The following is a 24,649-nucleotide window of genomic DNA, read 5'->3' as shown; positions in this document are numbered from 1 at the left end:
TTCAAGAAGTACTGTAACAAGATTTATATCTAGAATATCTTGATATCTAGAATAAACATTAAAAGGAATGTGAAAGAAAAATTCAAAAAAGAAGCATAGATTTTAGCAATTTTTAATTAAAAAATAAAGTATATTAATATTTGAAAACTATTTGTGCAGAATTCAAAACTTTAGATTATACCTTAAGAGAGACAAGTAATTCTGCATTAAATATATTAATACATTTTGCCAGGCAATGGAAAATTAACATTCACTTTTTATTATTTAATATAATCAGGACATGCAGGTGAACATATTTTTCTATTATGGTACATATCCTCATAAAACTTGAAATTATCTGTATTCTATTTCTTGTAACAAGATGCAATAATAATATGTTTATAATATTGTTAATATTTTAATAGTTCAAAGACATTAATATTTAATAGTTAAGTATTAGTCAATATTTTTAAGTAGAAGAAAGGCTGTCACATTGTTAGATCTAAAATGAAGAATGTGGTTTCTTTTTTCTTACTCAAAAGGAATTTTAAAGACATGAATTCAATTTTCATTATTACGTTTAAGGAGAGATACATAGTATGTCAGTTTTTCAACATCATATTGCTATTTGAAGTAATATTATATTGAAGCATGTTTATAATCCTATTTTGACAGTTCAGCAAGTATTTCACACTAAGAAAACCACTCACTTTCAATTAAATTATTTTCTGTTGCCTACACTGAAACCCAAGAGCTAAAATATTATGGCAAATTTATCTGTTGCTTCCCTTTTTGTGCCTGAATGTAAAAATGACGTGTTTGGCCTTTTTTGTAAAAAAATAACTTTATAAAATTGCTAACAAATTAGTATTTTCTTAAAAATAAATTGACTTAGTATTCTAATATGTATCTTTCACATGTCTTCAAACTTGCTAACTGAAAAGAATGTATTACAGATGTTGGTTTAAAAAAATTAATAAGACATTGGTATGCTAGCTGGTGCCTGCAATTATCTTTTTCAGTTCTGGAAGGTATTTGGGGATTGTTTAAGAGTAAAAGATGAATGGTGCACCACTGAATCCTTTTAAATTAGTGCATGGACACAACAGCAGCAGAAGTAAATAAGCTTTGGAGGTCTGAATACCAATAAAGAAGATAAAAATGGTTTTACATAGCTACTTACATCATAGCCTAGAAGTTCAGTCTGTGTGGATTTATCTACTCTTGAAGCAAAAGCCTTCTGTAAATGCTGGACTTTTTCCTGCAAAATGAAAAAAAAAATTACATTGTTGGTGAGTCACATGCTTCTAAACTCACATTCCCCATTTATTAAAAGGTGACTTGTGTGCAATTGATGGACCTCTGTGCATATACTTTACTCTGTTGGTGTTTTTCAAGTCCAGACCATAAGTATACAACCTTAGTATCCCACCTTCTTTTGGCATTGGAGCTACTGAGTCAGAACCTTAGCTGAATGTCAGAGATATGATGTGTTTAAATACAAGACCAAGGGTTTATGCTCTTTCTTATTACCTGTTTTTTTGTAATTAAATTGATATGATTTGGTTGATACTTTCAAAGTATTTATGTTAACAATCTCCAGTATTTTCAATATATGATAGAGCCAGGGAGTTACATTTAGTTTGTGTTTAACTTTTTAGGCTTCTTTATTCTCTCAAGGGAACCCTGCACATTTAAGAATCTGTACTTCAAAGAACCGACAATAATCCAAGCCTGTGATAAACAGATAAGGGGAGTAACACATGAGGTTTGAAATTTCATATTTTAAATGTAAATGTACTAATCATTAGACATCTAATTTAACTGGGCTTCTGTGTGGGTCCATCTGCCCTCATTTCTAAAAGAGTCACATAAAATTTAGCGGGTCCTTGAACTTAATTATTATGTAATGTGGGCCTGGCATACCTACCAATATGTTTCTCCCAAAATCACATCTTATCTTGGGATTTTTAATACTATTACCATCCATTTTAAAAGAAAAGAATATAGTTAGGAAGTTTAACTAAACTGAGAAATTTTCCCAAAGAAGTTGATGCAATTCTGGTAGATTCTATTTCGATAAATTAGCTTAAAAGGTAAATTCTTTTCATTTTCCTCTGAATGCTTAATAAATTAGTTGTATATATCTGAGTGATCAAAAGCTCATTTAAATCCAATTTTCCTAGGATTTACCTCAAGATCCTCATTCCCAAGAATTTGAATTACATAAAAACCTCTTCCTTCTTTCCTTTTCCTCCTCCTCCCTGTCTTTCTCCTTGTCTACCCATCTTCCCCTCCCTATCCCCTCACTCTTTCAGTTCTGCCTGAGATATGCAAGATTATCTATGATGGCTAACAAAACCTATACATAATTTAGGTAGACATGATTTATTTTTTCTTATTAAAAATAGAAGATAAATATTTTTGTACAATTAATGCCTCATACCTTATAACTTCTCTAATCATAAAACGTCTAGTGCAGCTGTTCAGAAAAAAAAGTGAAATGCAGATTAGTTAAGTCAAGAAGGTATGATGCAAGGTAAAATTTTAATTGTTTGAAAAAGGTAAGTGAAAATGTAGCTGCATTTTCCAGACTAAATTTAAAATGAAAAAGATCACACTGTTTGTTTTAGACTTGTCTCCATAGAGGAAAAGAACAGAGACATGTAATAATAGATAAAGAAAGAGGGAACACTTGCTATCATGAAAAGTCTCAGGAGAGTTCAGTTAACTTAATACATAAATGAGAGAGCAGGCTCTAGTGTACAGCATGGGGGAAGTAGTTAGAGAATTTACCCATTCTCTTTTCCTTAGCATCTCTACTGTCAAGGGCAAAATGCCTAGAATGGGATTTGGTGTGGGCTGGTAAATTCTGGCTTATTGGTCTGAGTTATCAGGCTTAGAAAAATCAAATAATGACAAAAAATTCAAACAACTTCATTAACCAATAGACTAATCAAGGCAAAATAAGCTAAATAAAAAGCAATTATTTTAGAAATAAAAAATAAACACAGACATTTCTAATGAACTCCATTGCATTCCCTTGTATAGGCATTAGTCACACATTTTATATACATTATATATTACGTATGCACAAGTATGCGATATTTATATCTGAAGAATAAAGCATAAGCTATAGGTGCAAATTAAATATTGTATTTAGTGTGCAAATTAACATTTTATTTCCTGTAATAGAAGGCAGTATGTATGTAGAAGTTTATGATAAATTTCTATAACAAATTAGAACATTAAGAAGACTATATATCTTTTAGCTGGGTGCTTGTGACACATATATCTCAGCTACTTGGGAGACTGAGATTGGGAGGATCTAGGTTCCGGGTCAGCCCAGGCCAAAAAAAAGTTTGTGAGACCACATTTCAGTGGAAAAAAGTTAGGTGTGGTGGCACATACCTGTCATCCCAGAGGTGACAGGAAGCATAAAATAGGATCGTGGTCCACCTGGCTTGGGAAGAAAGATCCTGTTTCCAAAATAACAAGAGTAAATAAGGCCGGAGAGATGGCTTAACTACTAGAGTGCCTGCCCACCAGGTGTGAGCCCCTGAGTATAAACCCCAGTACAGTTTTAAAAAAGAAAGACTTTACAGAGCTTTTAATAGATAACTCTTCATGGGTCTCCTGTAATTCTGTAAGATATATGAGTATTCATGGATTTGGAAAGTTAATATTTAATGAAAAGACTATTACACATAATCAAATGGAAAATATGCCATGAAAGTGTTATTACTAAATGGCGATATTGCAGAATTTTAAAATTTCTTCATGCAACTACATATATATAAGTTTTATAAATACACATCTGTCAGAATTATAGAAGCAAAGCATCAGAATGCACTTTCAGTACCATATTATTTAATTATTAAATTCTTGATTAATATTATTGGTTCATTTCCGTATAGATAAATTTCATGGTCATAATGTGTATATACTGAATATATATTATGAGTATTTCACAAGGGGAAGAGGGACATGAAAGAAAAAAAAGAAAGTATAATCTCTTCTATTAAAAAAATCCAGGATGAAAGACAAAGGACAAAAAGACAATTAGCATTTAATGTATAAAGTACAGCTGCTTAGAGAATTAGAGGTAAATGGGGAGTGGAGGATTGGAAAGGAGACATACAAGATGATAATGAAGAAGTTAAGGACATCTCAGCTAGGACCAGAAAGATCAGTAGTCAACTAAGAGTGGAAGTGAGAAATGTGGAGCTTTTCTTGGGCAAAAATATTTGCAAATAGTTAGAAGTCCATGATAAAACTGTAAATATATACATTAAACAACCACCGGTTCAAAAGTATCTAAGGAGAGACAAGGAGAGTACCAATACTGAAGAATGAAAGCAGTATAGTAAATCCAGTCAGTCTCCTTAGAGAAAACAGAATGTTATGCCAAAGACTCTGAGGATTTTGTTAATTTTAAAAATAGTATTTGACAATTAATAGCCATAAACATATTTAAATTAAATTACAACACAGTTATTTAAATATGTCCTTGCCCTTATATTATGTATGAGAAGGGGAAAGAAGGATCTTGGAGAAGAGAAACAGTTTAAGGGTATTTCTCTTTTCTTGACCACGAATTTGTCTACCACATGTGCTTTAGTGTGTGGCTTACGGTATTCTCCCATGTAAGAAAGCACTGCAATTTCTTCCCATAAGCTCTCTCAGAGGAATAATGAAGAATTAAAACAGCTCAATTTCTGGTAGATATATTTTGTAAATAATTCTGTACCCTGTCTTTAAGTTTTCCATTCCAGGCAACTTACAATATTTATCCTGATTAATAAATCACAACCATTGGATTTTTAAATTTATTATTAATAAAACACATGTGTGCATAAAGTAAAAAAACTAGTAATTTCTATACAAACGTAAACAAAATTAAATTTAAATTTATTTATATTTATTAATATAAAATGAATTATATTGCTGATAAATTGCTGTCTGAGTTCTGAACATATAAGACAATATTGCTGTTTAAATAAAAATGTTTTCCTCTCTAAGTTTCTAAGTTATTTTATTTGAGATTAAAAGCAAAAATGATATTTAATAAAAGCCAACTATCATAATAAATAGAATAATGTACAAATTTAGGAAGAGTAGTTAATTATATTCATATCCCCTTTCTTTCTATAATCTTTTCCACTAAAATTATTACTATTAATAGCAGATATTGGCAATTAATAGAATATAGGCTGCATGCAAGGCAGTGTACCAAGTAATGTCCATATATTTTTATATGTAACTGAACCTTTAAATATATTACTGTCCCTTTTTTAAAGAATGGGAACTGATATTTAGTAAATTGAAATCAATGGCTAAAAGTAACATATGAGAACTGGGGATGTGGCTGAAGTGGTGGAGTGCTTGCCTAGCATGTGCAAAGATCTGTTCTGTGTTCAAACTAGAAAAAATATCTTTTTCAAACTAGAAAAAAGAAAAAGAAAAAGAAAAAAATAGCTCACATAAGATAATTAGTGGAAGAGAAAATGAAAATCTTTATCTGTCTTCAAACCCTGGAGAAGTTTCTGTAAAGACATTCTGACCCCAAAAATGCTACCAAATACTGTTGTTGCCTCTACCTCACATATGCAAGAAAGAATACAAAATGAAGATTTTACAGTTACTCCCTGGCCAGAAACTTCAGATGTAATAAAAATGACTCCTGATGTTCACCCTGTGTATTCTGTCTTGGACTCCATTGACTTGTTTTGCTTTACACTGGAAATAAAAGTAAAATTGCTCAAGATTTACCAATGCATTTTCTGTAAAGACTACAATTTCACATAATACCAATTACTATAAATATGATCCATAATGCATTTTGGAGCATGAGTTAGGAATACAAAGATAAACACAAAATTGGTAACAACATGAGTAAGCAAATGTTAAAAATCAAATTTCAAGAAGCACGAAATCCTTTTGATAGCAATGGCATTATCAGTTTAGGCAGAGTAATCTAAAAACATTCTGCTGAATGTGTTAGAATCACTGCAAGGGTACGCGCTTGTGTGTGTCTGTGTGTGTAAAATATACAACGGACACTAATAAAATCTGCCTTCAAAATATGTGCTGCCTATTTAAAAAGCTTAGTTTCTAAATTCTTTAAGAACTTTAAAATGTAAATTTCATTAAATGTATGTATCTGTTGAATGTCTGAGAAAAAATAGGTGTCATTGATATATGTTTATGTTTTCATTTGCACATTCCATTGAGGAAGCATTGAAGAGAAAATGTGGTAAAAATGAAAAACAAGAAACAGCTATGGCAAAGCCAGAAAAACTGTTTTTTTAATGAAGTTTTTAAAAGATAAAAGTATACCCAAATTTCCACAGTCAAAAAACCATATAAAAATTGAATGAAAACTTATGTGGAAGACCTGAAATTATGAAACTACTGGAAAAAAACACAGAAGTTTACAAACATTGGAATGGGAAAGGATTTTTCTGGACAAGACCCCAAATGCATAGAAACGAAAGTTAGCATAGACTAATGGGATTGCATCAAACTATAAAACTCACGCCCAGCAACTATATCAGAGGCAGATCCAGGATATCTGTGAGATAATGATTACACACTGTGGTATGTAACTTTGGTCCAAAGGAGGAAAAAAATACTTGTGTGTTGCATCTCAAATTTGCAAAAGAAAGTTTGGCAAACAGAAGGTTGAAGTTAGGAATAGGAATTTTCCAAATGGAAAAGAATATGAAGTCTGCTTAAAAGAGTATAAGCCTATAGTCATGGAGCTAAAGGTTATGCTTATGGAAAGAGAAATAGTCATAAAATATTGACTCAAAGAGGGTAAAAGCTAACCTTTAAAATTGAAAAAAAAATGTAACTCATCAAATAAAATTCATAAAAGTATACAGAGTCAAGTTTAATCTTGAAATTAGGTAGGTCAAAAAAAGAATTTGAACACCATCTGATAATGGACTTCAAATGTCAATAAAAAGAGATGTGTACATACAATGAAAGCAAATAAGTAAGAGAAAGTCATTGGCATTGCTTAAAGATACCAGCACCAAAGATAAGCTCAGGAATGAAAGGCAACATTATACAGACTGTTTTTACCCACCTTTACTGAGATTGTGTTGATGAAAAAACCATCAGATTTAAGAAGCAGCACAAAAATTGCCATGCAAATAAACCTCCTCAAATAGAACTTAGTATTTCTGAGAACTATCAAGGAGACATTAGAACTTATTAGTGAAGCAGAGCCCTAAAATGGTAGTTTCTTTCCTCCTAAAAACTGATCAAACTGAGTTTCAAGATGCAGATGAAGAACCCTAGAATGACTTCGAGAGACTACTACAACCAAAAGTCTCCAATGAGCAGAACCTTGGGAACAGCAACAGGACCTCACAGACCCAGGTTGGTAGCAGGGGTGCTGATAACAGTTGCAAGTTAAATAAGGACAAGAACTGAGTCCCTTGAAACTCCCAATTAAAAAGTACCCACAAATTCCACCAAGACCTACCCAGTGGGAGCAGATTATTCCACCATGTCCTTGTGTTACAGCAATCAGCCTTCTATTTCCCTACTTCCCCTTAATCCAGGACACTTAAATTCTTTACTTCTACTTCCCCCCAACCAGGGAGACCAATTTGAAAGTCCTTCCTTTCTCCATGTGTGTTAACCTACCATAAAGTTCTTTCTTTTTGCCAAAACTGGTGCCACAATATCCACTTCTTTGTCAAGTAGAGAACTCTTGTTGGTAATATTAATATTATTCTTTTTGCTATGGAAAATTGCTTTTACAAAAGCAGGGGGAATAATAAAAATAACTCGTCTGCAACCATCTCCTCTTTTGGGGGATGGATATTAGAATTTAAATAAGAGCTGTATTTAAAGAGCTGTATTTAAATACTGAGGTGTATGCTTCAGTAGCCCCACTGCTAGGTACTGACATTTGATTTGGAGAACCTCACTTGTGTAGTCTCCCGCAGTGCCTCTGCCTATATGGAGAGGATTGTGTGAGGCTAAGGAAACTGTCTCAATCTGGAAGGCCACATATCCCCTTCCAGACCATATCCCAGAGGTCCAGAATGGTGGCATTCACTGCCTGGTTCAGAGTTTGACGTCACCCCAGAAGTGGCCATGGGCTGCTAGTTACTAGAAGAGAGAGTTTGGGTGTTGGTTGGGTAGATTACACATGTGCTCAGGCTCTGAAGGATAGAAGCTGGGGTAGAAAGAAGCTAGGCTTATTCTTAGCTACATTGTTAAGAATAAGTTACGTCTAAAATAAAATCAGTACTTTGAACATGCTTTTTCAAGTCATGAGCAAAGTATACATGCCAAGATAGGATAAAAAAACATCTTTTATTCTATTTAGACTTATATTCAGTGATTTCCCATTCATGATCTTGGCCAAAGACTCATAAATTGGCTTGTTATACTTCAGGAAAAGCATTGTGAGGTTTTAAAGATCTGCAGAAAAAGGAAGAAATAAGAGGTTTTTATGTTTGTATGTTTATAAAGTGAGTCAAAACTGTAAAGGCAAACAGAAAGAGGAAATGGCAGTGAATCAATAAAGCAAATGTCTGGAAAACTATTTATTTGAGTTGGACGACACTGCTCAACAACCTCCATAGCCAACACCTTGACACTCATTTGCTAGTGAATTTTACAAGGAATGAAGCTTAACTGATTACAGAGCATATTTTAAAACAAATTACCTTCACGAGATTATACAAATGAAAACATAACTAGCTTTAAGAATTGTTTAGGTCCCATCACATAGGAAAAAAAATAGATCAAGATTATAAACCAGGAATGAATGTCTTATAGAGATTAAAATTAATATTCTAGATGTGAAACACATGCAATTTTGCTTGTTATTATTTTAACAAAAATTGAATTATGCTTTCCACTTCTGTTCTAATACTACTATTCTAGCTCCCAGGTTTCTTCAAACAACACATTGCACTATTTATAAATATCAGCCAAATTTCACTAAAGGTAGATTAAACACATATTTATTCAATTTTTTTAGTGCTTATGGCAGGCTAGTCCTTTTGTGCTAGCTTAATGCTCTTACCAGTGAGATATAGCTAATTAACAAAGGCCATATAAAGAGAGATGCAAAGAAGATGCCTTTGAGTTAGATACACTAGAGCTAAAAATGTCATTTTCAGGATAGCAAAAGCCACATTTAGTGCTTGATCAGGAAAAGCATAGAGAAAATATAAAATATCATGCAGAACATTTTGACTTTTTCACTCCACATTCAAGATGTATAATCGATTAATTACATCTGTAACATTTATTTCACAATCACATCCTCATTTTCTATCCACTGCCAGTGCCCTGGTCCACTCCCTATGGACCAGCAGCTGAGTGGTACATAGCTAGGTGTTGAGTGTGTACCAATAACCATAGCCTCTTACTCCAGAACCATCTATATTTCCTTGAATACTGTTCCTTCAAAATTAATGCATACCTGGAACTTGTGAACACAACCTTGTTTGGAATCAGGGTATTTGCAGATATAATCAAGCTAAATGAGACTATGATTAATTAGAATGGGTCATAAATGAAATATTTTTGGTATCTTTATAAAGAGAGGCATCTGGATGCAGTACCACAGAAACATAGACAAGAAGGCCATATGAAAGCCACCGAGGTAGAGATTAGAGCTAAGAAAGATAAGAAACGCTAAGAATTGCTAACAGCGGGATCAAATGTGGTGGCATGCCTTGGTCATCCCAGCTACTCTAGAGGTAGAGATCCAGCCAACTGCAGTTCAAGGCAAGTCCAGGCAAAAAGTTATCAGGATGTTATCTCAACAAGCAAACTGGATATGGTGTTTCATGTCTGTAATCCCAGTCACTTGGGAAAAATTCAAGAGTCTATCAGAAAAATAACCAACCTAAAGCAAAAAGAGATGAAGACATGCCTAAAGTGGTAGAGCACTTGCCTAGAAAGCCTGAGGTCCTGAGTTCAAACATCAGTACTGACAAAAACAAAAAGATTTGTCAATAGCTACAAGAGGCCAAGAAGGATTCTTCCCTACAGCCTTCAAAGGGAATGTGGTCCAGTCAACACCTTGATTTCAGACTTCCATTCTCCAGAACTGTGAAAGAGTAAATTTCTGTTTTGTTAAGTAGATCAGTTTATGTAAGCTAGTTACGTGAGTCCCAGGAATCTAACACATCCTCCTAAATATTTTTCTGTCTTCACAGATACTTTCTCCAGTCCATCTTTTCTACAATAACAGCAAAGTGACATGAAAATGTAATTTGGATCATATAGCCCTACTGCTTAACATCCAGTAATAATTTTCCATTTTACTGAGAACCACATGTGAACACCTACTCCAAATGAGATGTGTTCTAAGTTATAATATACAGCTGGTCTTGAAAATTTAGTTCCTAAAAGGTCATTAACAAAATAACTCATGCATGATTTTATATTTTATTACAACTAAAATTCATGCTATTTTCAATGTGCTGATTTAAATAAAAAGTATTTACTATATTAAATTACACATATCACCACTACTGGCTTGTTTCTACACTCCTCTTGCACAGTTCTGGTCTATATAATAAATGTTAAACCTCTAATAGTGATACACTCCCACCATACATAGCCCTTGTCTATTATTTTAACTTCATCTCATACCACTCTTCCACTTGACAAACTTGACTCTGCTCCAATTGGACCAAGAAAAATTTTCCACTTGGGGAACTTCTAATATGCTATTCCTCATGTCTGGAATGGTCTATATATTAAGTGCTACTACTTTAGAGACAAATTCTTTCAAAGTAGAGTCCAATACCTAAGTAATTCTCTGTCTTAATCTCTTTTATTTTGCTAAATGTCTTATTTTAGCTGACAGTTATTTCTTTCAGTTTTTGGTTTATCTATATTTGATTTTTTTTTGCACTAACTTGTTAGCTGCTTACAGCAAAGACCATGGGTTGCTGGTGCCACATTGACTCCAAACTGCCTCATGCAGTTTTGAAGAACATTCTGTTGTGTGTTCAATACTTGTTTGAATAAATGAAGAAGTAGGTGGATGAGTGAAGTTGCATAAGATTTGACAGGCATCTGTGATCAGATGGTGAGCTTGACATTCTACAGGAATATTTGGTGTTTGGAAATTAAAACTGTTGAAGTGACAAGTCTAGTAAGATTTCTGACATTCAAATGGTATATGAACTTAAATAGAGACAAATTAGAAATGAAATATGGCTATGAAACTGTTGTAATAATTCTAGGCTGTAGACATGCTTAAAATGGAACCAAAGAAGAGGAATAGAAAGCCAGTAATGGAAGAAAGGTGAGGACATCACAGAACAGGAACAAATCTTCCATGTATCAGAGGAATCAATGCTATAAATCAATTGACAAATGTTTATTTTCATGTGCAGCTTAGATGATCTTGTTTCAAGAGAAGCGATATACTCCCTTCTTGCTCTTACTTAGATTTATTAATAAGGTGATTCATCCAATGAAGTTAATTAGGGAAAACATAATGAATGTAAATTGGCCTTCTACAGGAAATAGGACCCAGAAGAATTTTTTGATACATCAAGTCACAAACATTACCTCACTATCAACAGTCTGGTCTACACACACACACACACACACACACACACACACACACACACATACTTGTTATTATGAATCCCAAAACCTTATTTTGCAGGAAGTGACTTCTGTATGAGGTACACTTACTTGTTTTTTAATCTACTGTTAATTCACTTCTCTTCATCTATAAACTGGGTTGAGATGATAGGATAAAAAATCATGCTTTGCTGTCTACTGGTATGGACTATCCATAGGATTGAATCTCAGCTTGTCCAGGCAGAAGCTTGTGGGTACATGTCCTCAGGGAGACAACTGAAATTTTCCCTTGGTGTCAGAAACTAGAGTGGATCACTTCAGACAACATTTTGGAAGTTCATATGGCTACATTCTAGTCCAGGTTGGGATCACTTTGTGTTTTAGTTCAAATTCTCTGAACCTTCTGCTTTGCAATTAGTTCTGATTTTGGAGAGCAAAAAGGGTGTTTATGTTCCCTTTTAAACTTCAAGGCATTCACACACACATACATTGAATCAATTTGAAATAACAAAGTGTCAATATAGTTATTGGGAAGATCTAGAAGAGTTATAACAGTGTTGACCAGTACAACAACCATAAATCCTTAATTATACCTTGAAAATTGTTCCTGTATAAAAACCCCATATCATTAAAAGCAGAAACCTGCCTGTAATGACGACTTGAAAATATGGCAAAGGTTCCTCAAGCTTGTTATCGCTTGATACTTTTATTGAAGAAGATCAGGATATAACACCTTGCCCACTTCATAACTACTCATTAAATGGATGACTCTTATTTTGTAGAAGATACATTTTAGGGGCTATGAGCATTTTATTTTATGTTATTGATTGAATTTCAATGTATATTGAAAACTCTTATAATACAGTGTGTAGTGACACAGAATTCTTCAGGGATGTCATTCATTCACAGTAATATGCTGATGGCAGCATTTCACTCACACACACATAGACAGATAAGATCGCTAAACACTTGCAGAGTCAGCATGGCATTACAGGTTGACAGTCAGCTTGCAAACAATGTCTGTCATGAATCAAACTTCACCACACAAATAGTGCACACAGATCAAACTGTAGTGGCAAACCTAAGAAATTCTGAATGTCATGAAATGTATTATTCTCCAGTTTTCCTTCAGTACACTCATAAGTAAAGATAAAAAATAAAAAAAAATTAAATACAACGTCATACATATATGCTAGCCAAAATCTAATGTCAGTGAACCTAAAGAGATTCTATAAGATTAAAGAAATTACTTAGTTGCTTTACATATTTCTTTATTCATCTTTTAAACAGAAATGGTAGGCAAAGACAATTAAAGGTTGACTTAATTGATTCTGGTACATTTAATGAATAGCCAAGATTTATTAATTCATCCATCACTAATTAAAGCACGTTTAACTATGCAAATTAAACTGTATTCTTGCTTTCTCTCTGTGCAACTAGAAATACAATAAATTTTTATTTTGCTTAATATAATGTAATATTACTTTGAACATAGATGCTGCTTTATTATAATGGATTGCATCTCATTGTATGCTGAAAATATTGTACATCAAAACTACATTTAACACCCTGCTGAGTGTGGTTGTTTCTCTGGTGGTAGTATGACTGACTGACTGACAGACTGACTGACTGACTGACTGTGAGATGCAGATCACTGCTATTGATCACCATCACAAGACTATCATATTGTATATGGGTAGCCCAGGAGTAGATCAAGATTCAAAGTACAGTGTCTACTGGATGCCTCTCATTTTTGCATTGTTGTAAAGTCAAATAAACATAAGTTGAATGATTGTAGGCAAAGCACCATCTGCATTTTATGTTTAAAAACTGAACAATTTCTAGGGCACCTTTTGGTTAATTGATGTTAACTATGCTTAAAACTTGACAATATCCTAGAAATGTAAAGTTATTTATTATAGATAAAATGTTTTCCAGTATTCCCACAGCAGCATGCAAAGATACATAAAATTAAAAATAAAAATTTTCTTCTCCTATCTAGTTTCATTTAGATATTTAGACACTTTTTAATTGTTTGAATTTTAATCTACATTTGAGATTAGAATAATTGTAGATATAATTTCTTGATTCATTACATTCAGACACCATTGATTCTCCCTCAAAGCTATGAGGAATTCAAATGCTCTTCCTGTTGTTCCTTCACCCAAGCCTCAGCAGAGTTTGCTCCAGGTAAATCTAGTTATGTCTGAGGCTGAAAAGCAAACGTTCACTTCTAATAGCACTAATAAAGTAAATAGTTACAACCCAGCAAGCCAAAATCAAGAAAGATAATGACACATATTAGTTATATTCATTTTATCACTAAAAGCTTTCCAACTTCTTTGAACAGTGTTGACCCCTTATGTCAAACTGTCTACTAGGCATCTCCACTTCATTATCATTCATTCAGGAACCACAATTTCAGGATATTCGAAACAAAACTAATCCTCTTCTAACATTTTTTTCCTTTTTCTTAAATATTCCCTTTACCAGTGAAAGACATCAAAATATTTCGCATTAAGGAAATAAGGAATTCTTGTAAGAAAGAATTTTTCTTAGATGTGCCAGATATGTGCCTTCCTCTCTTCTTTAAGTACTAGAGTTTGCTTCAGGCCCTCATATTTTTTCTCCAGAATCACTGCAAAAATCTTTGAAGAATACTCCCGCCACCAGTTTTGTTTCACTTAATAATATATGCTCCATATTGCTGCAAAACTCATCTTTCCAAAATAAAATGAGATCATGCTTGTCTGGTTCCTTACAAAATAAGTTTGGAATTCTTTGTCATTATTCACTGGGTTCTTCATGATATGATGAATGACTATATGTAGAGTATCACTTCCCAGGACTTCCCCACTCAAAAATATTACTTTCTGTTCAGGGAATGTGATAAGTTCTCTAAAACATTTTTACTTTTTATTCTACTTCACCCAAGACTCAACACTGTTTACCTCCTTCTTCAGTTATCTTAGGATCATGACTTATGTGACTTAAAATATAGATGAGTTTATATGTTTCATTTATTTTTGTATCTATAAGGAGAAAGTGGTATGATTCTTGAATTACAATCCAAATAGTCTACTATATTTTTATTATTTTTTAAAGAACTGAGAAAAATCAATGAGACATCCATGCATTCTTAGAACATCCTAGCTAAGGTTCTGTCTAAAGTTTCCAATTTCTTGTAAAATTTTTTGATAAAGAATTTCATGGTAAGAAATTTACACTTCACAATCAATCACCAAATGCATCACTAAAGGAAATACCTGGCTACATAGAGAAAGTTTTTGATTTGGTTACATTAAAAACAAATTTCCTTTATTTTTTCTGGCAACTCTAAATATCACTGTTATTTATGATTAAGCTCATTATGATGCAGCGTGTTTTGGGTTGGACTTTTACAGCAAAAGGGAAAAGAGAGTCAGCACATTTTAAAAATTAATAATTTTGTAAAAAGAAATTTTACAGAAGCACCTAAATTTAATTTTAGTGTTATTTCATTTTCAAATCTTTTAAATACTTCTGATGTACTGCATTTTCGTTCCATTTTAAATCAACCTAAGGACATAGTGTATACAAAGAGTGGGCCTATGTACTTAACAAAAAGTATATGCACACAACTCTAGAGTTTTCAAGTCAATAACAATTGATGTAGACTCCTAAATCTATCAATTTTAATCTAATTTCAAAGCTGTAGAGCATCATTTTAATCATACTCCATATGAGTTGAAATGAAGTGTGCATGGGATCCCAAGTGCATTTTACTCACAGGCTAAAAAGCTGAGTTAAATGTCCAGCACATAGAAACTATTTAATCAGTGAAGGAGACAGTCGTTATGAGTATTTCTTAGTATGTGAAATAGTGTCATTGCTGCTTGACAATGAAGGAAGAAAGAAAATACAAAAAGGAAGAGGAAAGAAATGGTGGCAGAAAAAGGCAAGAAAAAGAGAATAAGAGAAGCAGGAAAGTTAGGAGTGATGGATCAAGCCTATAATTCTAGCAATGAGGGAGATGAGGGTCAAGAGGATCACAGTTCCAGGCTAATCCAGGCAAAAGGTCAGGAGACCCAATCTCAACCAATAGCTGGGCATGATGGTGAATGCCATCTTAGCTGTGCACAGGAAGTGTCAGAAGAATCATGTTCCAGGCCAGCCAGGGCAAAAAGCAGACACCATCTCAAAAATTACTAGAGCAAAGAGAACTGAAGGCATAGTTAAACTGGTAGAGCTTCTGACTAACAAGAAATCTTGAGGTTCTAAGTTCAAACTTCAGTACTGCCAACAGAAAGAGAGAGAGAGAATCAAGGTGAGAAGCACCCGGAAAATGAAGATGAGGTGGAAAAAGGGGACAGCCAGATGGAGCTAAAAAATAGTACAGTTAATGTTTCTTGAAACAAATGATGTTTGGGCAAGAAAGTTGAATCAATGAAATGAACTGGATCTGAACAAGAATTATCTTTTAGTATTTGCTTCCTTGTCAGTTCTAATGGGTCACGTGCTCCTGTTAATGCTGCCACATAAGTATTTGTGCTATATTGAACATAGTCTTTTGATTGCTATGTTGTTTTAGTTTTCAAATATTAGGGTTAAGGATATGACTCAGTGAAAAGTATGTACTTAGCATGCAGAAGACTCTGGGTTCAATCTCCAGCAAAAACAACAAAAATATCAAGTGGTGTAATCCACTAAAATAATGTGTGGAGATTACTTAGGCTATACAATAAGCAATATTTAGCAGTAATCAACTGTATTCATAAGAGACAAAAATGTTTTTCCTGGCAGCATTGGGATTTGAACTCTTTGCCTTGTATTTGCTAGGCAGGTGCTTTAACACTTGAGCCAAACCACCAGACGTCTTTTCTTTGTTATTTTTCAGAGAGGTTTTCCATAACTTTTTGCTTAGGCTGGCCTCCAATCATGAGACCACCTACCTCCACCTCCCATGTCACTGGGATTAAAAGAATGAGGCACCCACCACACCCAGCCCAAGGAAAAAATCTGAATGAGATTTCAGAAGTCTCATTCTGTTTTAAATTCATGAATTACTTTAAAACTTCATATAAACAAACTTTCACCAAGATTTATGAGATGATGCTTGGCATTTTCATGCTTAATGAAGTATCCTTTCAAAGGAATATTTATAAGGTCACATTTCAGAACACCTATGTTCATTATAAATGGAGAACTTTTGCATTGTAAAATAAAAATAGATTTCCAGCTCTGCAATTTTATCTAGTTTTGTAAAGTAAGTACATATAAAATCCTAAAGTAACAAAAATGAAAAAAATGCAAACAATTTAAAAGAGAAAAGTGGTCATAGGAAAAGCCATAAACTATGGAGTAGAAATTCTTTATGTCATATACAGAATATAAATATAAGTTCACCAGACATACACACACACGAACACATACACCGACACACACGTATACATACACACACGCACACACACACAAGAATTTAGGTGTTCCAAAAGATGCCCCATATGCACAGGTTGCTGTTACCACCTCTGAAAATGATGTTGAGGACAAAATTGGGCAAGAAAGACAGAATCCAAAATCTAACAACAGTAGGAAATCTATTTTAGATTGCTCGGTGTGAAGAGTGGGTGGTCACAACTTCCATCAGAGAGAAGTGAGAGACATCATGGGAAGAATATTTTAAATTCTGCCTCAGCTCTCCCTTTGCCCCCTCCCGCCCTTGTGCCTGTGGATCGTCACTGCTTTCACCTTTTCCTCAGCCACAGCTGTGGGTATTTGGCAAGAATTTGCCAGGTAAAGTGAAAGTAGACTGGAATTGACCTGCTTTGGATGTTCAATCTTCTATAATCCCTATAGTTTGTGGATTACAACTTTGCAAAACTGCCTTCTCGTGACATTCTGCTTAAAAACAGATTTAGGGGTTCAAACTTGACCAGAGTTGGTTTTTTTTAGATTGTGGAAAATTAAATGATAACTCAGTTTGATGGTGCATGGGATGGGACTTTCTACCTGAAGGTTCGTGCTCCGTGCTCCACCCCCACATGCACACTCCTTGAACTATCCTGACTGACAAGCACCAAAGAACCTAAGACAGAATCTAAGCCCAAAGAATCAAGGCAGATTATTAAATACTTTAAGTTAATATGACAAACCATAACAAATTAATATGAGAAATGAATATGCTAATTCATATTACCGGAAGTAATATTCTAGGTATTAGTAATGTGATAGAGGAAAGAGAGAATAAAAGACATGTGATATACTAATGTTGTTTTCTAAGATGAAAGATACAGTCAAGAAATATTTCATTCAAGTATTTCCACAAAAATAAAAATAGCCTATAAACACCAGAAGAATATTCCAGAGAACTGAATTTAAAAAGCACAGAAAGTACAAGAACTAAAAATAAAATTAAAAAACTAAGTAAGATGGCAGAATTAAATCATTATTAGACAGAAATTAAAACGAAGACGTACTAAACTAACAAAATAAAAGATAAGGACTATAAATTGAAAATAGGAAAACAACATCCCACAATATGTTTTTTCAAGCAATGGAAGACTCAGAAATATTGAAAAGGAATTAAAACCTATGCTTGAAAAACACAAATCAAGGAAAACTTGGAGCAGCAGTCTTAAGTTCAGACAGGCAAGCACATAAACAGAGCACTTCTTTGGGTGGTTTGCAGATTTTTTTGAGTTTACAGGTGATTTGTAGATAGCTCTGACCGGTTCAACGGAAAAAGAAATAAAACAAGAAGAGGGTGGCAAGTAAAAAAAACAAAGAAGTGAGATAGGAAATTTATAATTAAGAGTCTACTGTCAGTGAAGTTGTAATGGCAGGACACCCATACTTCCTAAGCCTAATTACAAAGACAATTCCACTGTGCATCAGCTCCCATCCTCAGATATTGTGAGGTCAACAATTTCAAATCTAGCCATTGTGTTTAATAAGATAATAACAATAAGTAAATTTTAATTTCAGTTTGCTAGGTAATTCACGTTAATGAAACAGGCTTTGTGGAATGCTATGAAGAAGGTAACCAGTCTCTAGCACAAAACTCAATAATATTCCATGTCTAGGCAGCATTTAAATTCTTCAAGGACCTGTCAAAATGACATAAGTCAATCACTGTTACTTTAGAAACAAAGTTTGAAAAGAAAGAGAAATACCTTGCAAAATAAGTGTGAACATATGCTTAATATTATACATTTTCCCCTCAGAGAAGTGAAAACGCTAACTGTACAATGAATTCAAGGGAAACGATTTGTGGCATGGAGAAAATAAACTCCAGTTTAGTAGTTCATCTGATTTTTCTTATTTAACTTGCCAGGTGAGAGGAAAATTAGGATTTTGATATGCTGACATGTATCAAAGAGTTCCATTCCCTCAAAAACATTTTAGCTTTAGGGCGAATTCATTCAGCTCATCTACTTAAATTCACAACTAGTCTTTACCAGAATAATTTCTTGTGTTGTGAGATACTGCGGACACTTTTTAATTATGTGTGTGTGTGTTACATTGCCAGCACTATAGGCACCATAGGTAGTGAGGAGAATTGATGTTTGAGATTACTTGACACTGAAAATCATATAAATATGTTAGAGGAAGTATCATTTACCCAATCCTAGCATGGGAGCTAGAATGTGGATTACCCAACAAAAGTCTGTCATTGGTTAAAGGTGTGGGGCTGGGTGTGCCCAGGCCTTGCACATGCTCAGTTGTTTGCAGGCAATGAGCCAGGATCACTCACTCAGAGTCGACAGGTATTAGATGCTGAGGGTAAAATGTTCACCTGGAGCACTAATTCACACCCATGCACATGCAGACAAATGGTAAAGGAATGTGAGGATGGAGGGCACAGCATGGCAGCAGCTGCTACAATTGACCTAGAAAGTACTCAGCATCCACTCCTCAAAGTCAGAGACATGGAATCTGAAGCCCAGATACACACATTTAGTCAGTGGCAAAGGACCAGAATTCATATTTCCACTACTTCCCTTAGGTTCCCATTAAGTGATAATGGTGATTTTTTTTATCATCACTATTTTTACACATTTATTATTTAACAGATTTCTTCATAGAGTACGAGAAGGCAATCTTTTCTTTTATATTTTGAAAAGATAAGAACTTTGCTATTTAACATAAAGTTTATAATTGAGCATGGATAAAATATTATAATGGTTCTTTAATTTTCCTTTTGTTGCAGTGCATACGAGGCGAGTACTCTACCACTGAGCTACATCTCCAGTCCAGGAGGATAAAGACTTATAAAAGACTTGTCATATACAGATCTTTTCAAAAATTTATACACTTTTCACATATTTTAATGTTATTTACACTCTGAGATACTCATTTCAAATAAAGAACTAACTTGGAGGGACTGGGTTTTTAAAGAAAACAAAAAATTGTGTCTGCATAAATATATACACTTATGTGTGACACTGCTTAGAATAATGTCTTCTAGGTCTATCCATTTTGTGGCCAATGACAAATATCTCCTTTTTAAGTATCAAATAATATTCCAATGGATACTTTATCCATTCATCCTCCCACAGACTCAAGCCAAAGAATGCTTTGGCTTCTATGTATAATACAATAAATCTTATTTTTGCAAAAGAAATTGCTCTAGAAGTTTTTATAAATTTTTAGGCTTAAAGAAATTAATCATCTAAGTAAAACCTGATGCAAAGAAACAGTGAGAAACTCTAAGAGTACAGAATTTGGATGGGAAGAGTACAAATAGGAGATGATAGGTAGCAGAAAAGAAACTTAATGCTGGGCATGGTGGCTTGTGCCTGTAATTCCAGCAGTCACTCAGAAAGCTTAAGTAAGAGGATCATAAGTTCAAGGCCAGCATGAGTTACACAGTGAGACTCTGTCTCAAAAAACAGAGCAATAAAAGCAAAGACAGAAACTAATAGCAACTTTAACAGTAAAATCTGCCTGATGCTAGTGGCTCATGCCTATAATCCTAGCTCTAAAGCTACTTGGGTGAATGAGACTGGAAGGATCTCAGTTCCAGGCCAGCCTGGTTCACGAGATCACATTTCAACAAAAAAAACCTGGGCATGGTAGCTTGTGCCTGTCATAGTAGATACTGCAGCAAGTATAAAATCGGTACAGGTGGCCTGTGCAAAAACCGAAGCCCTAGCTCCAAAAAATAACCAGAGCCAAAAGGGCTGAAGGCACAGCTCAAGTGGTGGAGAACTTGCCTTTCAAGTTGGTAAGCCTTGAGGTCAAACCCCAGTACTTTCAAAAAAAAAAAAAAAAAAACCAAAGAATAAAAATGGGGGGGGGAATCTGTAAAATTTAGAATACAAATTGAAATCATTTGTAAGGTGCTTCTTATTCTTAGTGTTAAATGCAGTGACAGTTTTTCCCAGGTGATACTGATATAAATTTTGTATGCCTTCATTTTTTTCTCTTCTTTTATCTTTTATTTTTTATTTTTATTAAAAAATTTTTTATTATTAACATGTGCATACATTGTTTGGGTCATTTCTCCTCCCTGCCCCCCTGTCTTACCTCTCCCCCATCCCCCCATCACTTCCAGGCAGAACCTGTTCCGCTCTTATCTCTAATTTTGTTGAAGAAAAGACATAAGGAATAATAAGAAAGACAAAGCGTTTTTCCTAGTTGAGATAAGGACAGCTATACAGAGAGATTCCTAGCATTGCTTCCATGTACAAATGTGTTACAACCCAAGTTGATTCCTCTAACTGATCTTTACACTGGTTCCTGATCCCCTTCTCATGATAACCTCTGTTGCTTTAAGGTTTCTGTATTAGTTTCTGGAGTGGGGACATCAAATGCTTTCATGTTTTAGGTTTTCTACCTCTTTGCAGAATATTGATCAGGAAATATTTTTGTCAGTGAAATAAGACTATCTGACAGAGATGTATGACATTGCTATGTCATGCTAGACAGAATTTGACTTTTAAAAATACTTATTACATTCTATGTATAAATTTGCTAATCAAGTGAAAATTGAAAATATTTACAAATTTGATAACCATCCACTAAAACTAAAGTGGAGGACTAAACAATTGCTTAATATGGTCATAAAAATTCACTATTTGTCACAATATCAAGAGACAGTGTCCTGCATAGAATAATGAGAACATCTGCTTCTTTCTAAAGTATGTACATCTTAAATCACATTTGTTCTTCAGTTGTCTCCATTCCTGTTTTCAAAGAACTTAACTTGATTTAGAGTAAGAAGATATGCCAAAATCTTAAAACACTCCTCAATGTTACAAGTAATTTGGGTTCTATTTAATTAGGCAAAATATAAGCATTTCATGTTTTACTCTACTCATTTATAAATAGTACCAGACACTAATTCTTCAGGTAAGCCACAAAGATTATCAAATGATGAAATATAAAACAAAACTGCAATCAAGTACTGACTTTCCTGTATTTTCTGAAGACAGAAAGATAAGCTCTTTTCTCTGAATTTCTTTCTATTCCCTTTATATCCATTACTATCTTTACTCTTCTCTACTCTTGCCCTTTCAAAGTGTATCTGAATAAAGAAAGGGCACTTAATCTGAAAGCACAAAGGGTAGAATAAGCAATAAAACAAAGTGATGAATTAGGCATATAAAATTGCTTTCCTTTTTAATCTATATTTTTCCATATGTGCTGCTTTTCATCAGCATTACAACTCAACATTTAAAATCCAACTGAAATAAAGAATTACTTAATACCCAGTAGAAAATCTGTTCAAGACAATAGTAAAACCATTATATATGGTGGTGTATACTATTATTAGAGTAAGCATTTATCTTGCAGTCTTCCAGGGTCTGTAAGTATATGACCTCAATTTATTCCTAACCTAATTTTCATTCTCCTTGGTTTTTACATTGGCTCTGTACAACTTATTATCCATTGCCCACACTATACATCTGCTATTCTCATCATGAAAAATCCCAAATGCCTACTTAAAGGTTGGTTTGGTCTCTCTATCATTACGGATTCCTAGCTGAGTGTCTTTAAAAATTAGACTTGATATCTCTTCTGGACATTATAGAAAATCAGAATGTTCTAATAGTTTAGTAAATGTATAAATTTATATAATTCCTTTTTCATTTCCTTTTTTTTTTTAGTAATGAGGTTTGAACTCAGAACCTTCATCTCACTAGGCAGGCACTCTATCCCTTGTACCATGCTTTCCAATTCTCTTCCTCTGGTTATTTTGGAAATAGTGTCTCACATTTTTCCCAGGCTGGCGAGGACCAAGATCCTTCTATTCTATTCCACCCATCACAGTTGGAATGTCAGGTACATGTCACCATGCCCACCTTTATTCCAATGAAATGGGATCTCACAAACATTTGCCCAAATTGACCTTTAACTGTGATACTTCTGATCTCAGCCTCCTACATTGCTTAGGGTGGCACTATAATTTCTTAAGAGTAGGGAAAATTATTTAAGTGTTGTATTATTTAAGTGTTGTACATGCACAGATATTTAAATGTTTTGATTTAATAGGTCTACTTGTCTCAGTGCTTTTAAGGAGTTTCAATGTGTGATGTCTGTTAAGTATCCAAAACCAGCAGTGATATTTCAGCTACAGAATGCCTATAAATTTATGACCCTATGGGGATTATCATGCATTCAATACAGATCTGTATTTCTCTTTTCCAACTCAGTAGACATGGCATTTTTAAAGGGCTATTCTTTATCATGATCTCTTCCTTACAAAAAAGATTGATAGCTCTATAGATCTATCATTTCTTTGTCAGATGACATTGGACTAACTTGTAAAACTTTGCATCTCAACTTTCCTATTGCTAAATGGAGATAATCATATATTCCATCATTAAATTCTTCTTAGGTAAAATCATTAGACATTTCATATATGTGAATGTCCAATGTTATTGTAATTCTTGATAATCCTTGATTATTGCAAACCAACAATTTAGAGATAAATATCTTCTTACCAATTAGCATAAATGATGCTATGTGTATCACTTCAGAAATACCTAAAGGTCTGCCAAAGAGAAATTTCTTTTCCAATGTCTTAAAGTTGCTCGTTGAAACTGAGACAGACACTTCTGGTGGCTCACTTAGATCTGTAATTATTGCATTCAAGAACAATGAGAGGAGTTTTTTCGCTGAAAAGATATCACTGAAGCCAAAAGGGAAAACAGATGCCTGAAAGTCTGAATTAAAAAGAGAAGAAAAGGGAAAGACGATAGGAGTGTTAAAAGAAGCCCACATCAACAACACGGGAGTGTCATGGATTATTTTTGCTGGGTTCATAATTTTACCAATTAAAGTTCCAAGCTCGGTGTTTCAAAAGGTGAAGGAGCAGTGCTATTGTACCCAGAACTTTTAAAGGTGATTAGAGTAGGAAAACTGTGCAGCCCATACATGACCTCAGCTTAATAACCAGGAGTAGAGTCTACTGAAAAATAACAGTGAAAAGCAGTGGTAAAAGGTCAGGAGCTCAAACAGACTTCAAGGTTGCTTGCCAAGAATGGGGAAGTGCCACTGAAACATAGAGATATCCGTGAGGAGACTAAAGGGAAAAATAGTACAAAGATGAAAGAGAGAGCACTTGGAATGAAAAGAGTAAGAAACAATGGGCATGTGGTAATGGGATTTATCATAACGGCAGTTGAGTTGTCCTTAATCAGGCAGATTTGCCCTATCATTGAGGATGCGATTCGTGAATTCAACAAATTATGCACTTTACTAAGAGACTTCCTGTCACTCAGGAGACAGATGTAGTGCTCTCTTTTACCATTGATTATACTTCTCAAATGCCATCTCCTATAACTGCCAATGTTTTCTCTACTCCATTATTGTCCCAACTCTCTGTACAAATGGGATGATAGAAAATATTCTGTACTCCCCAATGACCAAATGAAGAAACATGAAGGATAACATCAGAAAACATAAAATGGGTTCTTCCAAGTAGATTTCCCAAAGTCTTAAGAGAATTTCCAATTCACAGAATCACAATAGGTATTATCATACACAACAATTGTACAAAGGCTATTATATTTTAATTGGATAACAATTGTTGAAGTCTGATTATAAATGGCAAAAATCTCTGTTTCCCACCTACAGCACTTCCATAACTTGTATTACA

General features: G+C 34.0%; 1 protein-coding gene across 8 annotated transcripts in view; it reads right to left on the bottom strand.

The window, feature by feature from the left end:
• Ccser1 (coiled-coil serine rich protein 1) overlaps nucleotides 1-24,649 on the bottom strand; it is a 1,264,311-nt gene that overhangs the window by 614,695 nt on the left and 624,967 nt on the right. For all 8 annotated transcript variants that reach the window (XM_074041363.1, XM_074041362.1, XM_074041365.1 and 5 more), the window contains one exon: nucleotides 1,163-1,240. In XM_074041363.1, the coding sequence (XP_073897464.1) occupies nucleotides 1,163-1,240 (78 nt within the window). The remainder of the gene's footprint in view (nucleotides 1-1,162; nucleotides 1,241-24,649) is intronic.

Source organism: Castor canadensis, chromosome 9 (assembly GCF_047511655.1).
Source record: "Castor canadensis chromosome 9, mCasCan1.hap1v2, whole genome shotgun sequence".
Lineage (NCBI taxonomy): Eukaryota > Metazoa > Chordata > Mammalia > Rodentia > Castoridae > Castor > Castor canadensis.
This window is presented reverse-complemented; position numbering and strand designations above follow the sequence as displayed.